Below are 13,511 nucleotides of genomic sequence, written 5' to 3' on the forward strand. Positions count from 1 at the left end.
TATCCAATGTCATAAGAACTCAATTTGCCTCCATGGTGCATATTTCCCTCCTGCATTCCACTGCTAATGAATCCAGTCCTCTAAGAATATGTGCAACCACCTGGTTAGGGAAAAAGGTATCCCAAAACCTCGTAATTTGCCTTTTTAAACTGATAAGTTATATAGTAATATGACAACTAAAGTCTAGTTGAAGTGATTATCCACAGTGTGTAAGAGGTGCATTTAACAAATACATAATGATTGTGAATTTTAATTTTAAGAAAGGCAAAGTTTGTAAATACATGAAATCTAACCCTATGGGCTACATCTAATTTAGCGAAGAATGACGTAAAATTTAGCAGATTAGCTGTTTCTTACCGTCACAGGTCTTGTTATATTCAAAATTTTCTTGCTGTTGATTTTTCAGCCTGCACTGAAATCTATGTTGCCAAAACTCCGGGAACCAGGGATTACTGAAGTGAGTCTCTGGCCGCAGCTCAAGGTAGTAATCATCAAACCATGTTACATCAGGAGACTGGAGTTTGATTGTTATACCTCCAGCTGCCTCTCGCTGGTAGCCATCTGTCACATCATACCTATCTGCCCAGCCATCACTGTAATGCACAAGAGATAAATCAGTGTTAAAAGGTCATTAAAATGTGCATTCATGGAGGTGTAAAAATAAAGACATGGCTTTTATTTACAAATATAATGCAAATAGACAAGCTGTTAATATTATGCAAAACAAGGTAAATGAGCTTGTATCACAGATTGAAATTAGCAGGTACGATGTGGGTGTCATAGAGATGTGGCTGCGAGGGGATCAGGGTTGGGAACAAAATATCCAAGGATTCAATCGGATAGGCAGATGGATGAAAAATTAAATTGATAGCAAGAACTGATACAGAGACGGAAGATATAGAATCTGTGTGTTAAAGAACCGCAAATGAGAAAAGACCCCGATGAGAGTTGTGCAGAGGCCACCTTGCGGTATTCAGAAAGTGGGGCAGAAGACAAATCAGGAGACAGAAAAGTCATGTAACAAAGATGCTACAGTCAGTTCTGCTACACCGTGTGTTTCTTCAATGCAAATTGGCTATAATGCGATGAAAGAATTTGTAGAATGCGACTTTTCCTTACCTGTATTGGCTACACGATTCTGGTTCCATTAATTTAAATGGTGCTGCTACTATGTGATTTTCGGATAATGTGGCATCGCATGGGAACTGAGTTATTGCGTTATATCAGAACCAACTGTATTACAGTAACCATGGGTGACTTCAATATGCAGATTGACTGCGAAAAAGGTTGCCAGCAAATCTCAACAAAGATTTGTGGAATATCTACAAGTTAGTTTTCTGGAGCAGATTATGGTATAACTCACTGGGGAACAGGCAATTCTGCATTTGATGATGCATAATGAGGCAGACTTGATTAGGGAGATCTTACTGAAGCAACCCCTAAAGGGCAGTGACCATAATGATAGAATTCACCTTGCAGTTTGACAGGAAGAATCATGAATCAGGCTTAATGATATTACAGTTGAGGAAGGGCAACTGCAAAGTCAGGTGGTCAAAAACAACCACCTAACTATCTTAAAGCCATTTTCAAGTATTAGGCCCATATCCTTTATGCCCTGGCATCTCAATACTTCTTGAATGTTTCTGCCTCTACTAACCTTCCAGGCAGTGAGTTCCAGATTTCCACCAACCTCTGGATCAAAGCATTTTTTCATCATATCTCATCTAAACCTCCTGACCTTTTCCTTAAATCTATGTCTCCTGGTCATTGGGCCATCCACCAAGTGGAAATGTTTCTTCCTGTCTATGTTATCTATGCCCCCCAAATCTTTGCACCTCGATCGTGTCGCCATACTACCTCGTCTCACAACTCCAGTCTATCCAATCTCTCTTTCTAACTGAACTCTTCAGTGAGGCAACATCATGGTAAACCCAGAACTGCACACAATACTCTAGCTGTGGCATAACCAACATTTTCTACAATTCCAGCATAACTTGCCTGCTCTTAAACTCTATGCCTTGACTAATCAGGGCAAGTATACCAAATGCCTTCTTAACCATTCTATTCAGTGTCTCCATCAAAGCTATAAGATTAATATCTATTAACTACTATACCAGTTTGCATGTGTCTCAGATAGATCTAGAGATTATTACCTTCGAGGTTCAGTTTTATAATTTAGTTCCTAAATGGTCAAAATCTTTCAGCAAAATTCCCTTTCTAATCCAATCAATATCATTGTTACTAACATGGACACTGAGATCAGTATCCCTCCCCTCCTGAGTTATGTAGGTAAAACAGCAAACTACTGGATATCCACTCTTTATCTGGGGAAAATGATGAGGGATATTGTGCCCATATCCAAGGGAATAATACCACATTTCAAGAGCTGTCCTTGAGGTAAGTATAAACAGTGGGAAGACCTTGCTTTTTGAGACTAAGTGAGGATTTGGGCTGAAAGTAGGAGGTATTTAGGTTGGATTTTGTCACACAATTGTTTTTATCAACTCTTTACATTTTTATGCATAGATAAAACAACAAATTTTATGTGTTGACTGGCAAGTAGTTCTGTCGTCTGCAGGGACCTTCCAGGCTCCAACTTCTGGGTGCCATATTTAGAAAGTACCCATTCAATATTTCACTCTTTGCAAGCCAAAAGCACACTTCAACCTCTGCTCATCACTCTTATCTACACCTAGAGACGTTAGAGACTAGGAAAACAGCAGCACCATGGTGGTATCTCCCTAGGGGTGCTCCTGACATTGCCTTAGAAAGAAGGCAAGTGCTCTTCTTGATGTTGGCAACAAGAGGCCATCTTGACTGATGCAGGCAGCTTGGATAGAGGTGGCTATGGAGGTCAGCATTCACAAGTTGTTCAGGAGAAACTGGCTCCAGTGCCACAAAAGGATAAATGATCTGCTGCATTCTGTTAGGGTATGCACCACTGTTTACTCAATGGTTCATGCCCATAAGGGTGTTAGTCAGCATTGTAATTTTGCCTCTGTATAGACTGTCACACACAAGATTGGGTACCAAGCATTGACTCACATGCAATGTATGTTTGTCACTTCATTTCAGCTATCAATATAACGTTGCTGACTCCACTATGGTTCTGCTTCTCATACTTCTTCCAGAGTTCACACTTAAAATCTAAAAAGAAGTACAATACCAAGCAGCTCAGGCATCACCATATCACTGACCTTTCATCTCAATGAGGAGAATGCATTTATCATGAAAGGCTTGCATGGGCTAAGGATATCCTAATGAAGCATGGTTTTGGGATGAACATTTCACAGGTATTTCAGGCACGCATATCATATACTTGTGTACATATACTAATGACTCAAAGCTCTGACTGCCACATGGCACCTTCTAATTGCTGTTAATGTGATAGTTAAGGTAACTTGGCTTGATGAACAGAACAAACTGTATATCTTTCTTTTCACAGGCATTAGTGAAGTTACTTGTGTGCATCCTGATGGGAATATACCATACACACCTCCAATTGAGGTTGAAAAGAGTGGGTGGAGAAAAAGATTAATGGTTCTTGATCTTAAGCGGCACAGGAATAGCAATTCCTTCCAGCTCTGTAGGTGAAAATCTACCTGATGGTGGCAAATGTAGCTATCAGCTTCTCTAGTCATGCAAAGATGTCTCCCTCACTGCCTTTCACTTAGCTGTAGGTAACTGCATTTCCTCTTGTATAGCCACTCTCACCAGACTGCTGAACAATGCTGGTTCCCTTCTTCATATGACAGTGCAACTAAACCTGTCGTCCCCTGAAACTCATGCCTCTGGATTTGTTGGCATCGTTCATCTTTTCTTCTCCTCCTCCTTAATGTTATAACAACAAGTACAGTTTTAGATTAACTTAGTCAAATATCTAACATAGAAGAACTTATATGTACAGAAACATCAAAATTGAGATGCTTATTTCCTATTTTAGATATTGACATAGTTAAATGTACTCTTTAGGCCCTTATCAGGCTGCTGATGTCTTGGATGAAAGCCTGCTCCACAGCCACCTCTATGTGGTAAGCTGCATACCATCTTATTCATAACTGTCTCTTCCTGAAGCTTCCTTGTACATGCTTGTAGTTTTGAAACTTACATCATTTTCCAAACACTTGGCAATTAGCAGTATCTAATTCTAGATGGCCTTCATTATCCTATGATACAGCATTTGGAAATGTTAGAACTTATGCACCTTTTCTCCTATTCTGAGCTTCCCTCAGTACAAGTTTTTGATTGAGTGCTCTCGCAATAGTAATCTTTCAAATCCATCATATAGGCGGGCTTGTGCTGTGCTGGAACACATGAAACAGAAATGCAGCCCCTTCCATTCACATTGCACATTCTTAGAGAGGCCTTAATTTGGAAACTGATTTGGAAAAAAATAGGGCTAATAAACTTCACCTTTAAGTTATTAATGCTCTACCTTCTCACTCTAGAATACTCATTTCCTTCCATAAATGGAAATGGCTTTCACCTTTTCTTTGGTACCCTCTGTCTTTTTCTATGAATTTCCTTGACTAACAGTCCTTTCAGAATCCCACTGGATATTTCTGCTCTTGTCCCAGACTGGGATATGCAGCTCCCACCACCTTCGTTTACTTTGTCCCTTTCACTGTTATTCTCCCCAAAGCATTTGTTTGGCTGCCTCCATTTCCCAGATCCTTGCAATTATCTCAAAAGCAACGTCCTTTACATGAAGAGAAGAGATAAGATACAAGCAGGGAGGTTGTTTGCACTGGCAGGTGAAACTAGAATTAGGGGGCATAGCCTCAAACTAACGGCGAGCAGATTTAGGACTGAGTTGAGGAGGAACTTCATTGTTGGAAAACTGAAGTTGTACCTCCTGCTACCCTTCTAAGACCTCCAGATGGACCTGAAACATTCCACCCAGTACAGTAATGAAATCTTGTCTCACTGCCAGCATGGAGATGTAGTAGGTAAGAATGGGGAGTCAGCAATGGGATGAAATTGCCATTATTATGTGCAGCCAGCAGTAAGCCTAGTCACCTGATTTTTGCTGTGACTCCATTTTCAGCTATGAGGATAGATTGAAGGAGTTGGGACTATTCTTCTTGGAAAGAGGAAGCACAAGTGATTTGATAGAGGTTTTCAAAATCATGAGCGGGCTGGATAGAGTAAATGGGAAGAAGGTGTTGCCACTCTTAAAGATAAAAGAACAAGGAGGTATAGATTTAAAGTGATGTAAGAAATAACTTCAAGGTATGAAATGTGATGCCTGAAAATGTGGAGACAACTTCAAATCAAGTATTCAAGACAGTAGTAGATAATTATTTGGATAGAGGTGGTGTGTAGAGATAAGGGGAAGAGGCAGAAGATTGACACTAGGTAATAGAATGAGTACAGGCACAATGGGCTAAATGGCCTCTCTCTTGCACTGAAATAATTCTGATATTCAATTTTAAGTACAATAGTGAAGGAAAATCCAATTTTTAAAACATTGTTTCAAAATAGATTTATTTAGCACCATCCACATGAGTTCAAAATGAACTCAATATGCAAATCCTGCCAGTGGACCATGCAGTTTCAATGAACACCTTCCTGTCCCACTACTGCTATTTTGTATTGACAGTGGGACTTTTAAATTATTTACCACATTTGTCTGAAAAGTAAGACAACATTACAGATCATATCAAGATTGCTTGTCGTACTGTCCTGGTGATATTAGGTATAGAGCGTATTGCTAATGCTTCTGCTTTATCTAATTTTAACCTTATGAACATTCACAATTATACACACATCAGATAAAGGGTCAGTATAAATGATCTCAGGATTGATAATCCACTATTAATTATCAGGAAAGTGCATCATTAATTTATGATAACTTGAAGTATTATATTGATATATTCTATATGCAGCAATATAGTAGCTAGAAATATGTAATAAATGTACTACTTGGATGATTGATATTTCAGCTAGTTTCTGTGACAGTTTGGTAAATTAATTAAACTTCAGTATAAATATCTTAAGATGTTCAGCTGACATAATTGTACTGCTAACAGCTGTTCTATCTAAATATTAAAATAGAATATTAAACTTTACATTTTCTAAACCATGGTTCTGTATTAATAAATTTAACTCCACGGTGATTAGCATTCTGATAAAATTATTTTCTTCCAACAGTTAAACCCCCAAGCATAGATATCATTGCATGCAACTAGCAGGAGGCTTAGCTAAACAGACAGATAGGGACCTCAAGCTTTCACAACAAAAGGTTGATTTTGATCAGTGCAGTAACTTTGATGTACAACTCAGCCAAATAATTTCCCAGCACAAAGCACTAACAAAGAAATTAGAGAATCTGTCTCTTTTTCTTCTCCCCATTTCTGCAGGCCTCAAATCTGTCTCGTGTTGTGAATAGTCACAGGATATGACTTTCAAAGGATTGACTGAGTAACTGCCAGAGGGCATGTTTGGTATCTAGTAAGGACGACAGATAGGATTCAAAATTTGATTGAGAACCATGATCAGGCCTAGCTCCACCACTGAGGTATCTGCTATCTGGTGTAGTTAATGGAGAGAGATGGCACCTCAAGGTGGAGGTATGTTCTGAACACACTTTTCAGGAACCTTCTAAAAATAAATGTTCAATGCAACTAAACCATGATTGTAGAGGGGAAGCAGGCCCACTGGACAATTGTAGTTGCAGCTGTAGAAAAGTAGATAGAGCAGTTTCTGTCTTAAATTGATTCTGAATTTTGGTCCCTTTCCCTCAGTCTGTGTCCAGGCTCTGATTAGCCTGGAGGTGTATTGGCTTTAATAGGCCTTCAAACTATGTGAACAAGTTGCCCATTGTGAAGATGTTGGCAAGCTGGTTGGGCTGGGAATTTCTGGGTTTAGTCTCCAATCCCATCACCACCAAAGTTCAGTTTCTTCAAACACTCTACCTTCAGTGGCAATAACACTGTATTGTTGAAGTTGGAGAGAGGGTGGGTGACATCAAGGACAGTGGCTTTCGTTTTCCCAATATTGGGAGAAACAGTTTCATCTAGGAGTGGATATCAGACAAGCAGCTTGATAACACAAAGGCAGTGGAAAGAGCTGATGGAGAGATAAAACTGGATATCACCAGCCTACATATAAAATGTATCTATGTCTTTGGATGATGTTACTAAGAAACTGACAAAGAGGAGGGTGAACGATAGAACCTCAAGTAATGCTATAGAGGTGAGAAGATAACCCATTGTTTGTTAAACTCAAACTTTGATTTGACAGGTAGGATAGTAGGAGTACAATCAAGTCAAGACAGTCCTTGAGTAATTAAGTTGCGGTGAGACATTGGAGAAAAATGAAAGTAAAAAGAGAAAATACTTGAGAAACTCAGCAGGCCTGACAGCATCCACAGAGAGAAAAACAGTTGTTGATTCAATTAAAGAGAGTGACACCAGGTTGAATGGCTTTGGTAGGAAAAGGAAACATATTGTTCAAGGATTGGATGTAGGATGGGGTGGGTGAGATAATTGACAGTGGATTTCTTGAGGGGCAATGAAATTTAAAGGATGAAGGGCAGTATCTGAGAAGACATATTCATTCACAATGTCAGTTATCATAGGAACCAGAGAGGGAGGTTGAGTGGTCAGTAATTTAGTGGGAAATATTGGATATCATAGACAAGCTGAGCTTTTAAGAAAATATATGCAGAGTCAGAAGAGAAAACAAAACTTCAGGTTCTGGGATAAGGGCTATGGAGGTAATGCTAAGTGTAGAGGTTAAACATCATACAACACCAGGTTATAGTCCAACAGCTTTATTTGGAAGTATGAGCTTTTGGAGTGCTGCTCCTTCATCAGACAACTAGGACCATAAGATACAGAACATATAGCAAAAGATCACAGTGTCATGCAATTGAAATGATATATTGAACAAACCTAGATTGCTGTTAAGTCTTTCATCTTTTTAGTTGCAGGTTTTAGATTAGATTAGATTACTTTACAGTGTGGAAACAGGCCCTTCGGCCCAACAAGTCCACACCGCACCCGCCGAAGTGCAACCCACCCATACCCCTACATCTACCCCTTACCTAACACTACGGGCAATTTAGCATGGCCAATTCACCTGACCTACACATCTTTGGAGTGTGGGAGGAAACCGGAGCACCCGGAGGAAACCCACGCAGACACGGGGAGAACGTGCAAACTCCACACAGAGAGTCGCCTGAGGCGGGAATTGAACCCGGATCTCTGGCGCTGTGAGGCAGCAGTGCTAACCACTGTGCCACCGTGCCGCCCACAAATTCATTAATATGTAAATCCCAGAATTTCTTTTAAGTCACATTCCCAAGATAACTTAAGGTTTCATAAATAAAGGTGACATCTCAGCTTAGACAAAGTATTAAACTTATGAGACTAGAGTCTGTCTGTATCCCAATCTTGAGTCAGACTGGTTTTATTTCCAAAGCAGGAATTTATATAATGTTATATAGATTGACTGCCTGCATTGTGCTTTTTGAGAAAAAAAGAATGTATTTTTGAGAAAAAAAATAGAATGTATCTGCAAATGCAATTCTGAAAATGTGTGTGTGTGCGTGTGTGAGAGAGTGTGTGCATGTGAATGTCTGCGTGTGAGTGTGTGCGCATGAGTGTGAGAGTGCGTGAGAGAGTGTGTGCTTGCACGTGTGTGTGCATCAGTGAGAGTATGGAGAATTGAATGTGCGCGTGTCTGAGAGAGAGTGTGTGTATGAGAGAGGGTCTGCGTGAATGTGCGAGTATGTAAGAGCTTGTGTGCATGTTATATTCGTGCGTGTGTATGTATATGTGTGTGTGTGAGAGAGTGTATAGTAGAACAATACAGCACAGAACAGGCCCTTCAGCCCACGATGTTGTGCCGAACTTTTGTCCTAGCTTAAGCACCCATCCATGTAACTAGCCAATTGCCACTTAAAGGTTGCCAATGATTCTGACTCTGCCACTCCCACAGGCAGCACATTCCATGCCCCCACCACTCTCTGGGTAAAGAACCTACCCCTGACATCCCCCCTATACCTTCCACCCTTCACCTTAAATTTATGTCCCATTGTAATGCTCTGTTGTACCCGGTAAAAGGTTTCTGACTGTCTACTCCATCTATTCCTCTGATCATCTTATAAACCTCTATCAAGTCACCCCTCATCCTTCGCCGTTCCAATGAGAAAAGGCCTAGCACTCTCCACCTACCCTCGTACGACCTATTCTCCATTCCAGGCAACATCCTGGTAAATCTTCTCTGCACCCTCTCCAAAGCTTCCACATCTTTCCTAAATGAGGCGACCAGAACTGCACACAGTACTCCAAATGTGGCCTAACCAAGGTCCTGTACAGCTGCAACATCACTTCACGACTCTTGAATTCAATCCCTCTGCTAATGAACGCTAATACACCATAGGCCTTCTTACAAGCTCTATCCACCTGAGTGGCAACTTTCAAAGATCTATGAACATAGACCCCAAGATCCCTCTGCTCCTCCACCTTACTAAGAACCCTACCGTTAACCCTGTAATCCGCATTCTTATTTGTCCTTCCAAAATGGACAACCTCACACTTGACAGGGTTGAACTCCATTTGCCACTCCTCAGCCCAGCTCTGCATCATATCTAAGTCCCTTTGCAGCCGACAACAGCCCTCCTCACTATCCACAACTCCACCAATCTTCGTATCATCTGCAAATTTACTGACCCACTCTTCGACTCCCTCATCTAAGTCATTAATAAAAATTACAAACAGCAGAGGACCCAGAACAGATCCCTGCGGAACTCCACTTGTAACTGGGCTCCAGGCTGAATTTTTACCATCTACCACCACTCTCTGACTTTGACCGGTTAGCCAGTTTTCTATCCAACTGGCCAAATTTCCCTCTATCCCATGCCTCCTGACTTTCCGCATAAGCCTACCATGGGGAACCTTATCAAATGCCTTACTAAAATCCATGTACACTACATCCACTGCTCTACCCTCATCCACATGCTTGGTCACCTCCTCAAAGAATTCAATAAGACTTGTAAGGCAAGACCTACCCCTCACAAATCCGTGCTGGCTGTCCCTAATCAAGCAGTGTCTTTCCAGATACTCATAAATCCTATCCCTCAGTACTCTTTCCATTACTTTACCTACCACCGAAGTAAGACTAACTGGCCTGTAATTCCCGGGGTTATCTCTATTCCTTTTTTTGAACAGGGGCACAACATTCGCCACTCTCCAGTCCCCTGGTACCACCCCCGTTGACAGTGAAGACGAAAAGATCATTGTCAACGGTTCTGCAATTTCCTCTCTTGCTTCCCACATAATCCTAGGATATATCCCATCAGGCCCAGGGGACTTGTCTATCCTCAAGTTGTTCAAAATGTCCAACACATCTTCCTTCCTAACAAGTATCTCTTCTAGCTTACCAGGCCATTTCACATTCTCCTCTTCAACAATGCGGTCCCTCTCGTTTGTAAATACTGAAGAAAAGTACTCATTCAAGACCTCTCATATCTCTTCCTACTCAATACACAGTCTCCCACTACTGTCCTTGATCGGACCTACCCTCGTTCTCGTCATTTTCATGTTTCTCACATACGCATAAAATGCCTTGGAGTTATCCTTGATCCTATCCGCCAAAGATTTTTCATGCCCTCTCTTAGCTCTCCTAATCCCTTTCTTCAGCTCCCTTCTGGCTATCCTGTATCCCTCCAATGCTCTGTCTGAACCTTGTTTCCTCAACCTTATGTAAGCCTCCTTCTTCCTCCTTACAAGACATTCAACCTCCCTCGTCAACCAAGGTTCCCTCACACGACCATCTCTTTCCTGCCTGACAGGTACATACATATCAAGGACACGCCGTATCTGTTCCTTGAAAAAGTTCCACATTTCCACGACATTCTTCCCTTACAGCCTATGCTCCCAACTTATGCTCCTCAGATCCTGTCTTACAGCATCGTATTTACCCTTCCCCCAATTGTAAAACCTACCCTGTTGCACGCACCTATCTCTCTCCATAACCAAGGTGAAAGTCACAGATTTGTGGTCACCATCACCAAAATGTTCACCCACTAACAAGCCCATCACTTGTCCCGGTTCGTTACCAAAAAAGTGTAGTGGGATCACTTGTGGTGTGACATGAACACAAGGTCTCAGTTGAGGCTGTCTTCATAAGTACCAAACTTGGTTATCAGCCTCTGTTCGGTCACTCTGCGTTGTTGTATATCCCAAAGACCACCTTGGAGGATGGTCACCCGAAGATCTGAGGCCGACTGTCCCTGACTGCTGAAGTGTTCCCCAACTGGAAAGGATCATCCCTGTCTGATGACTGTTGCTCGTTGTTGTAGCGTCTGCATGGTCTCGCCAATGTACCATGCCTCAATAATCCTCACCTGCAGCTTATGAGATAGAGAACGTTGGCTGAGTCACATGAGTACCTGCTGCAGACACGGTGGGTGGTGTCCCCCCATGTAATGGTGGTATCTGTGTCAACACTCTGACAGAGGTTGCCGTGACAGAGTTGTGTGGCATTGTGGTTGACGTTATCCTGAAGGCAGGGCAGTTTGCAGCGAACAATGATCTGTTGGTGGTTGTTTAAAGGCGAGAAGTGGAGGCATGAGGAAGGTCTTGCTGAGGTGCTCATCCTCATCGATAATGTGGTGCAAGCTGCAAAGGATATGGTGTAGCTTTTCCACTCACAGGAAGTACTGGACAACAAAGGGTACCCTTTCAGTTGCATTCCCATGTCTGTCTCCTGAGGAGGTTATTAGGGTTTCTCGCCGTTGCACATCAGAACTAATGATTGATGAGTTGAGCATCGTACCCTGTTCTTATGAGGGTGTCTTCAGCAGCTTCAGGTATCTGTTGCGAGCTGCCTCATCTGAACAGACCCTGTATATGCAGAAGACATAAAACTGAAACCTGCAGCCCATTCTAAAAGATGAAAGACGTAACAGCAACTAGGTTTGTTCAATACATCATTTTAATTCCATGACACTGTGATGTTTTGCTATAAATTCTGTGCCTTATGATCCTGGCACACTAGTTACCTGATGAAGGAGCAGCACTCTGAAGCTAGTACTTCCAAATAAATTTGTTGGACTATAACCTGATGTTGTATGATTTTTAACTTTTTCCACCCCAGTCCAAAACCGGCATCTCCACATCAAGTTCAGAGGTGTCAGCAAGTACAGTAGAAAAAAGAAGTTGTTGTCAAAGATGTTGTTAGGCTCCTCACATTTGTTAGAAGTGAGCATAGACAGTGACTAAATGATATGCCTGTTAGTGAAGCCCATAGTGGTGCAGTCGGTGTGGGTTGCTCAACTAATTCTTTGTCAGAAATATTTAAGATGAGAACCCAATGAAGGATCAAAGATAAGCTCTATACCTAGCTAACAACCAGGAAAGGAGTAAATAAACCCACTCCTCCAGACAATGGCATCAAAACAGGACATGAGACATGGAATAAGCAAATTGGCAACTGCAAAGTTACCATAGCATATTAAGGTGAGATAGTTACCAGCTTGAAAGGACAGTTGTAAGTGACTCAGAAAGTGATGCAGAGAGAGGAAATTTTCCAGAGGTGCCTATTGCTAAAACATTCTTGATGTCAATAATAATTACTAGTTCCTCATGATTTCCTGCAGTCTTCCATAAGAGTTATAGCAGATGATAAGGAAAACCTCAAAGAAATTCAAAGTGAATATGTCCATGTTAAACAAGTGGCCTGCTTCCCAGTTTGCTGCTTTGACGCAGCCAAAGATATTTTCCCTGGTCAAGAATATTTAGTTAAAGAGAATGTGTTCCTAATGGCATCCACACCAATAAGTGGGAGTCCCTCAATATTGGAATAGCAGAATATATATCAGTGCTATTGCCTAACCACTTTTATAGAACCATGATAAAGGAGTGGAAGATTCTCAGATTACAGCTATATTTTTGCTTAAGTTAGAGTTGATACAGAGCCTCTTCAAAGCTTGAAGAACTGTAGTGAAATGGATGGAGGTCAAAACTCTCCCCTTTCTCCTCTCAGGAACCTGAGGACTTTTCTGCCGAAACCACAGATCTGCCAGTAGAATGTTCTCATGATTCGGGGAACAGAAAGTTAGCGGAGAAGAAACTGGAGGAACAATCTGTGTATCACTTCCAGCTGTCTAGCTGTATAATATTTGCATGCTCGAAAAGAAAAGTAATCCTGATAGTAATCCTAACAGGAGTGGAAGGATGATAACTAAAATCAAAGGAACAAGCAATGGTAATCCTTGCTACCAAATTTGCACTGTTATCTCTGCCTTTATCCCACTCACATTGGGTAGTTGTAACTGACTATAATTTTGTATGCTGCATTGAAGTCAATAACAAACGAGGAAAGAAATTACAAATAAAATTATTTCACAGAGGTTTGTTAGACTAAAATATCTGCCACATGAAACAGATGAGACTGGGACTATTGCAATTTTAAAGGGAAACATAGATCCAAAGAAAGATACAATTCCATAGAGTGCAGGGCACTGGGATTAGTTCTGGATTGTCCTAAAAAACAGCCAG

The 13,511-nt window shown here is 41.3% G+C and overlaps 1 protein-coding gene across 9 annotated transcripts in view; it reads right to left on the minus strand.

Annotated features, from left to right (window-relative positions):
- The window catches only part of grm5b (glutamate receptor, metabotropic 5b), a 573,540-nt gene that overhangs the window by 174,729 nt on the left and 385,300 nt on the right, over positions 1 to 13,511 (minus strand). For all 9 annotated transcript variants that reach the window (XM_072577762.1, XM_072577758.1, XM_072577763.1 and 6 more), the window contains exon 4: positions 358 to 593. In XM_072577762.1, coding sequence (XP_072433863.1) covers positions 358 to 593 — 236 coding nt within the window. The remainder of the gene's footprint in view (positions 1 to 357; positions 594 to 13,511) is intronic.

The sequence above is a fragment of the Chiloscyllium punctatum genome, chromosome 9 (genome assembly GCF_047496795.1).
Source record: "Chiloscyllium punctatum isolate Juve2018m chromosome 9, sChiPun1.3, whole genome shotgun sequence".
Taxonomy (NCBI): Eukaryota; Metazoa; Chordata; class Chondrichthyes; order Orectolobiformes; family Hemiscylliidae; genus Chiloscyllium; species Chiloscyllium punctatum.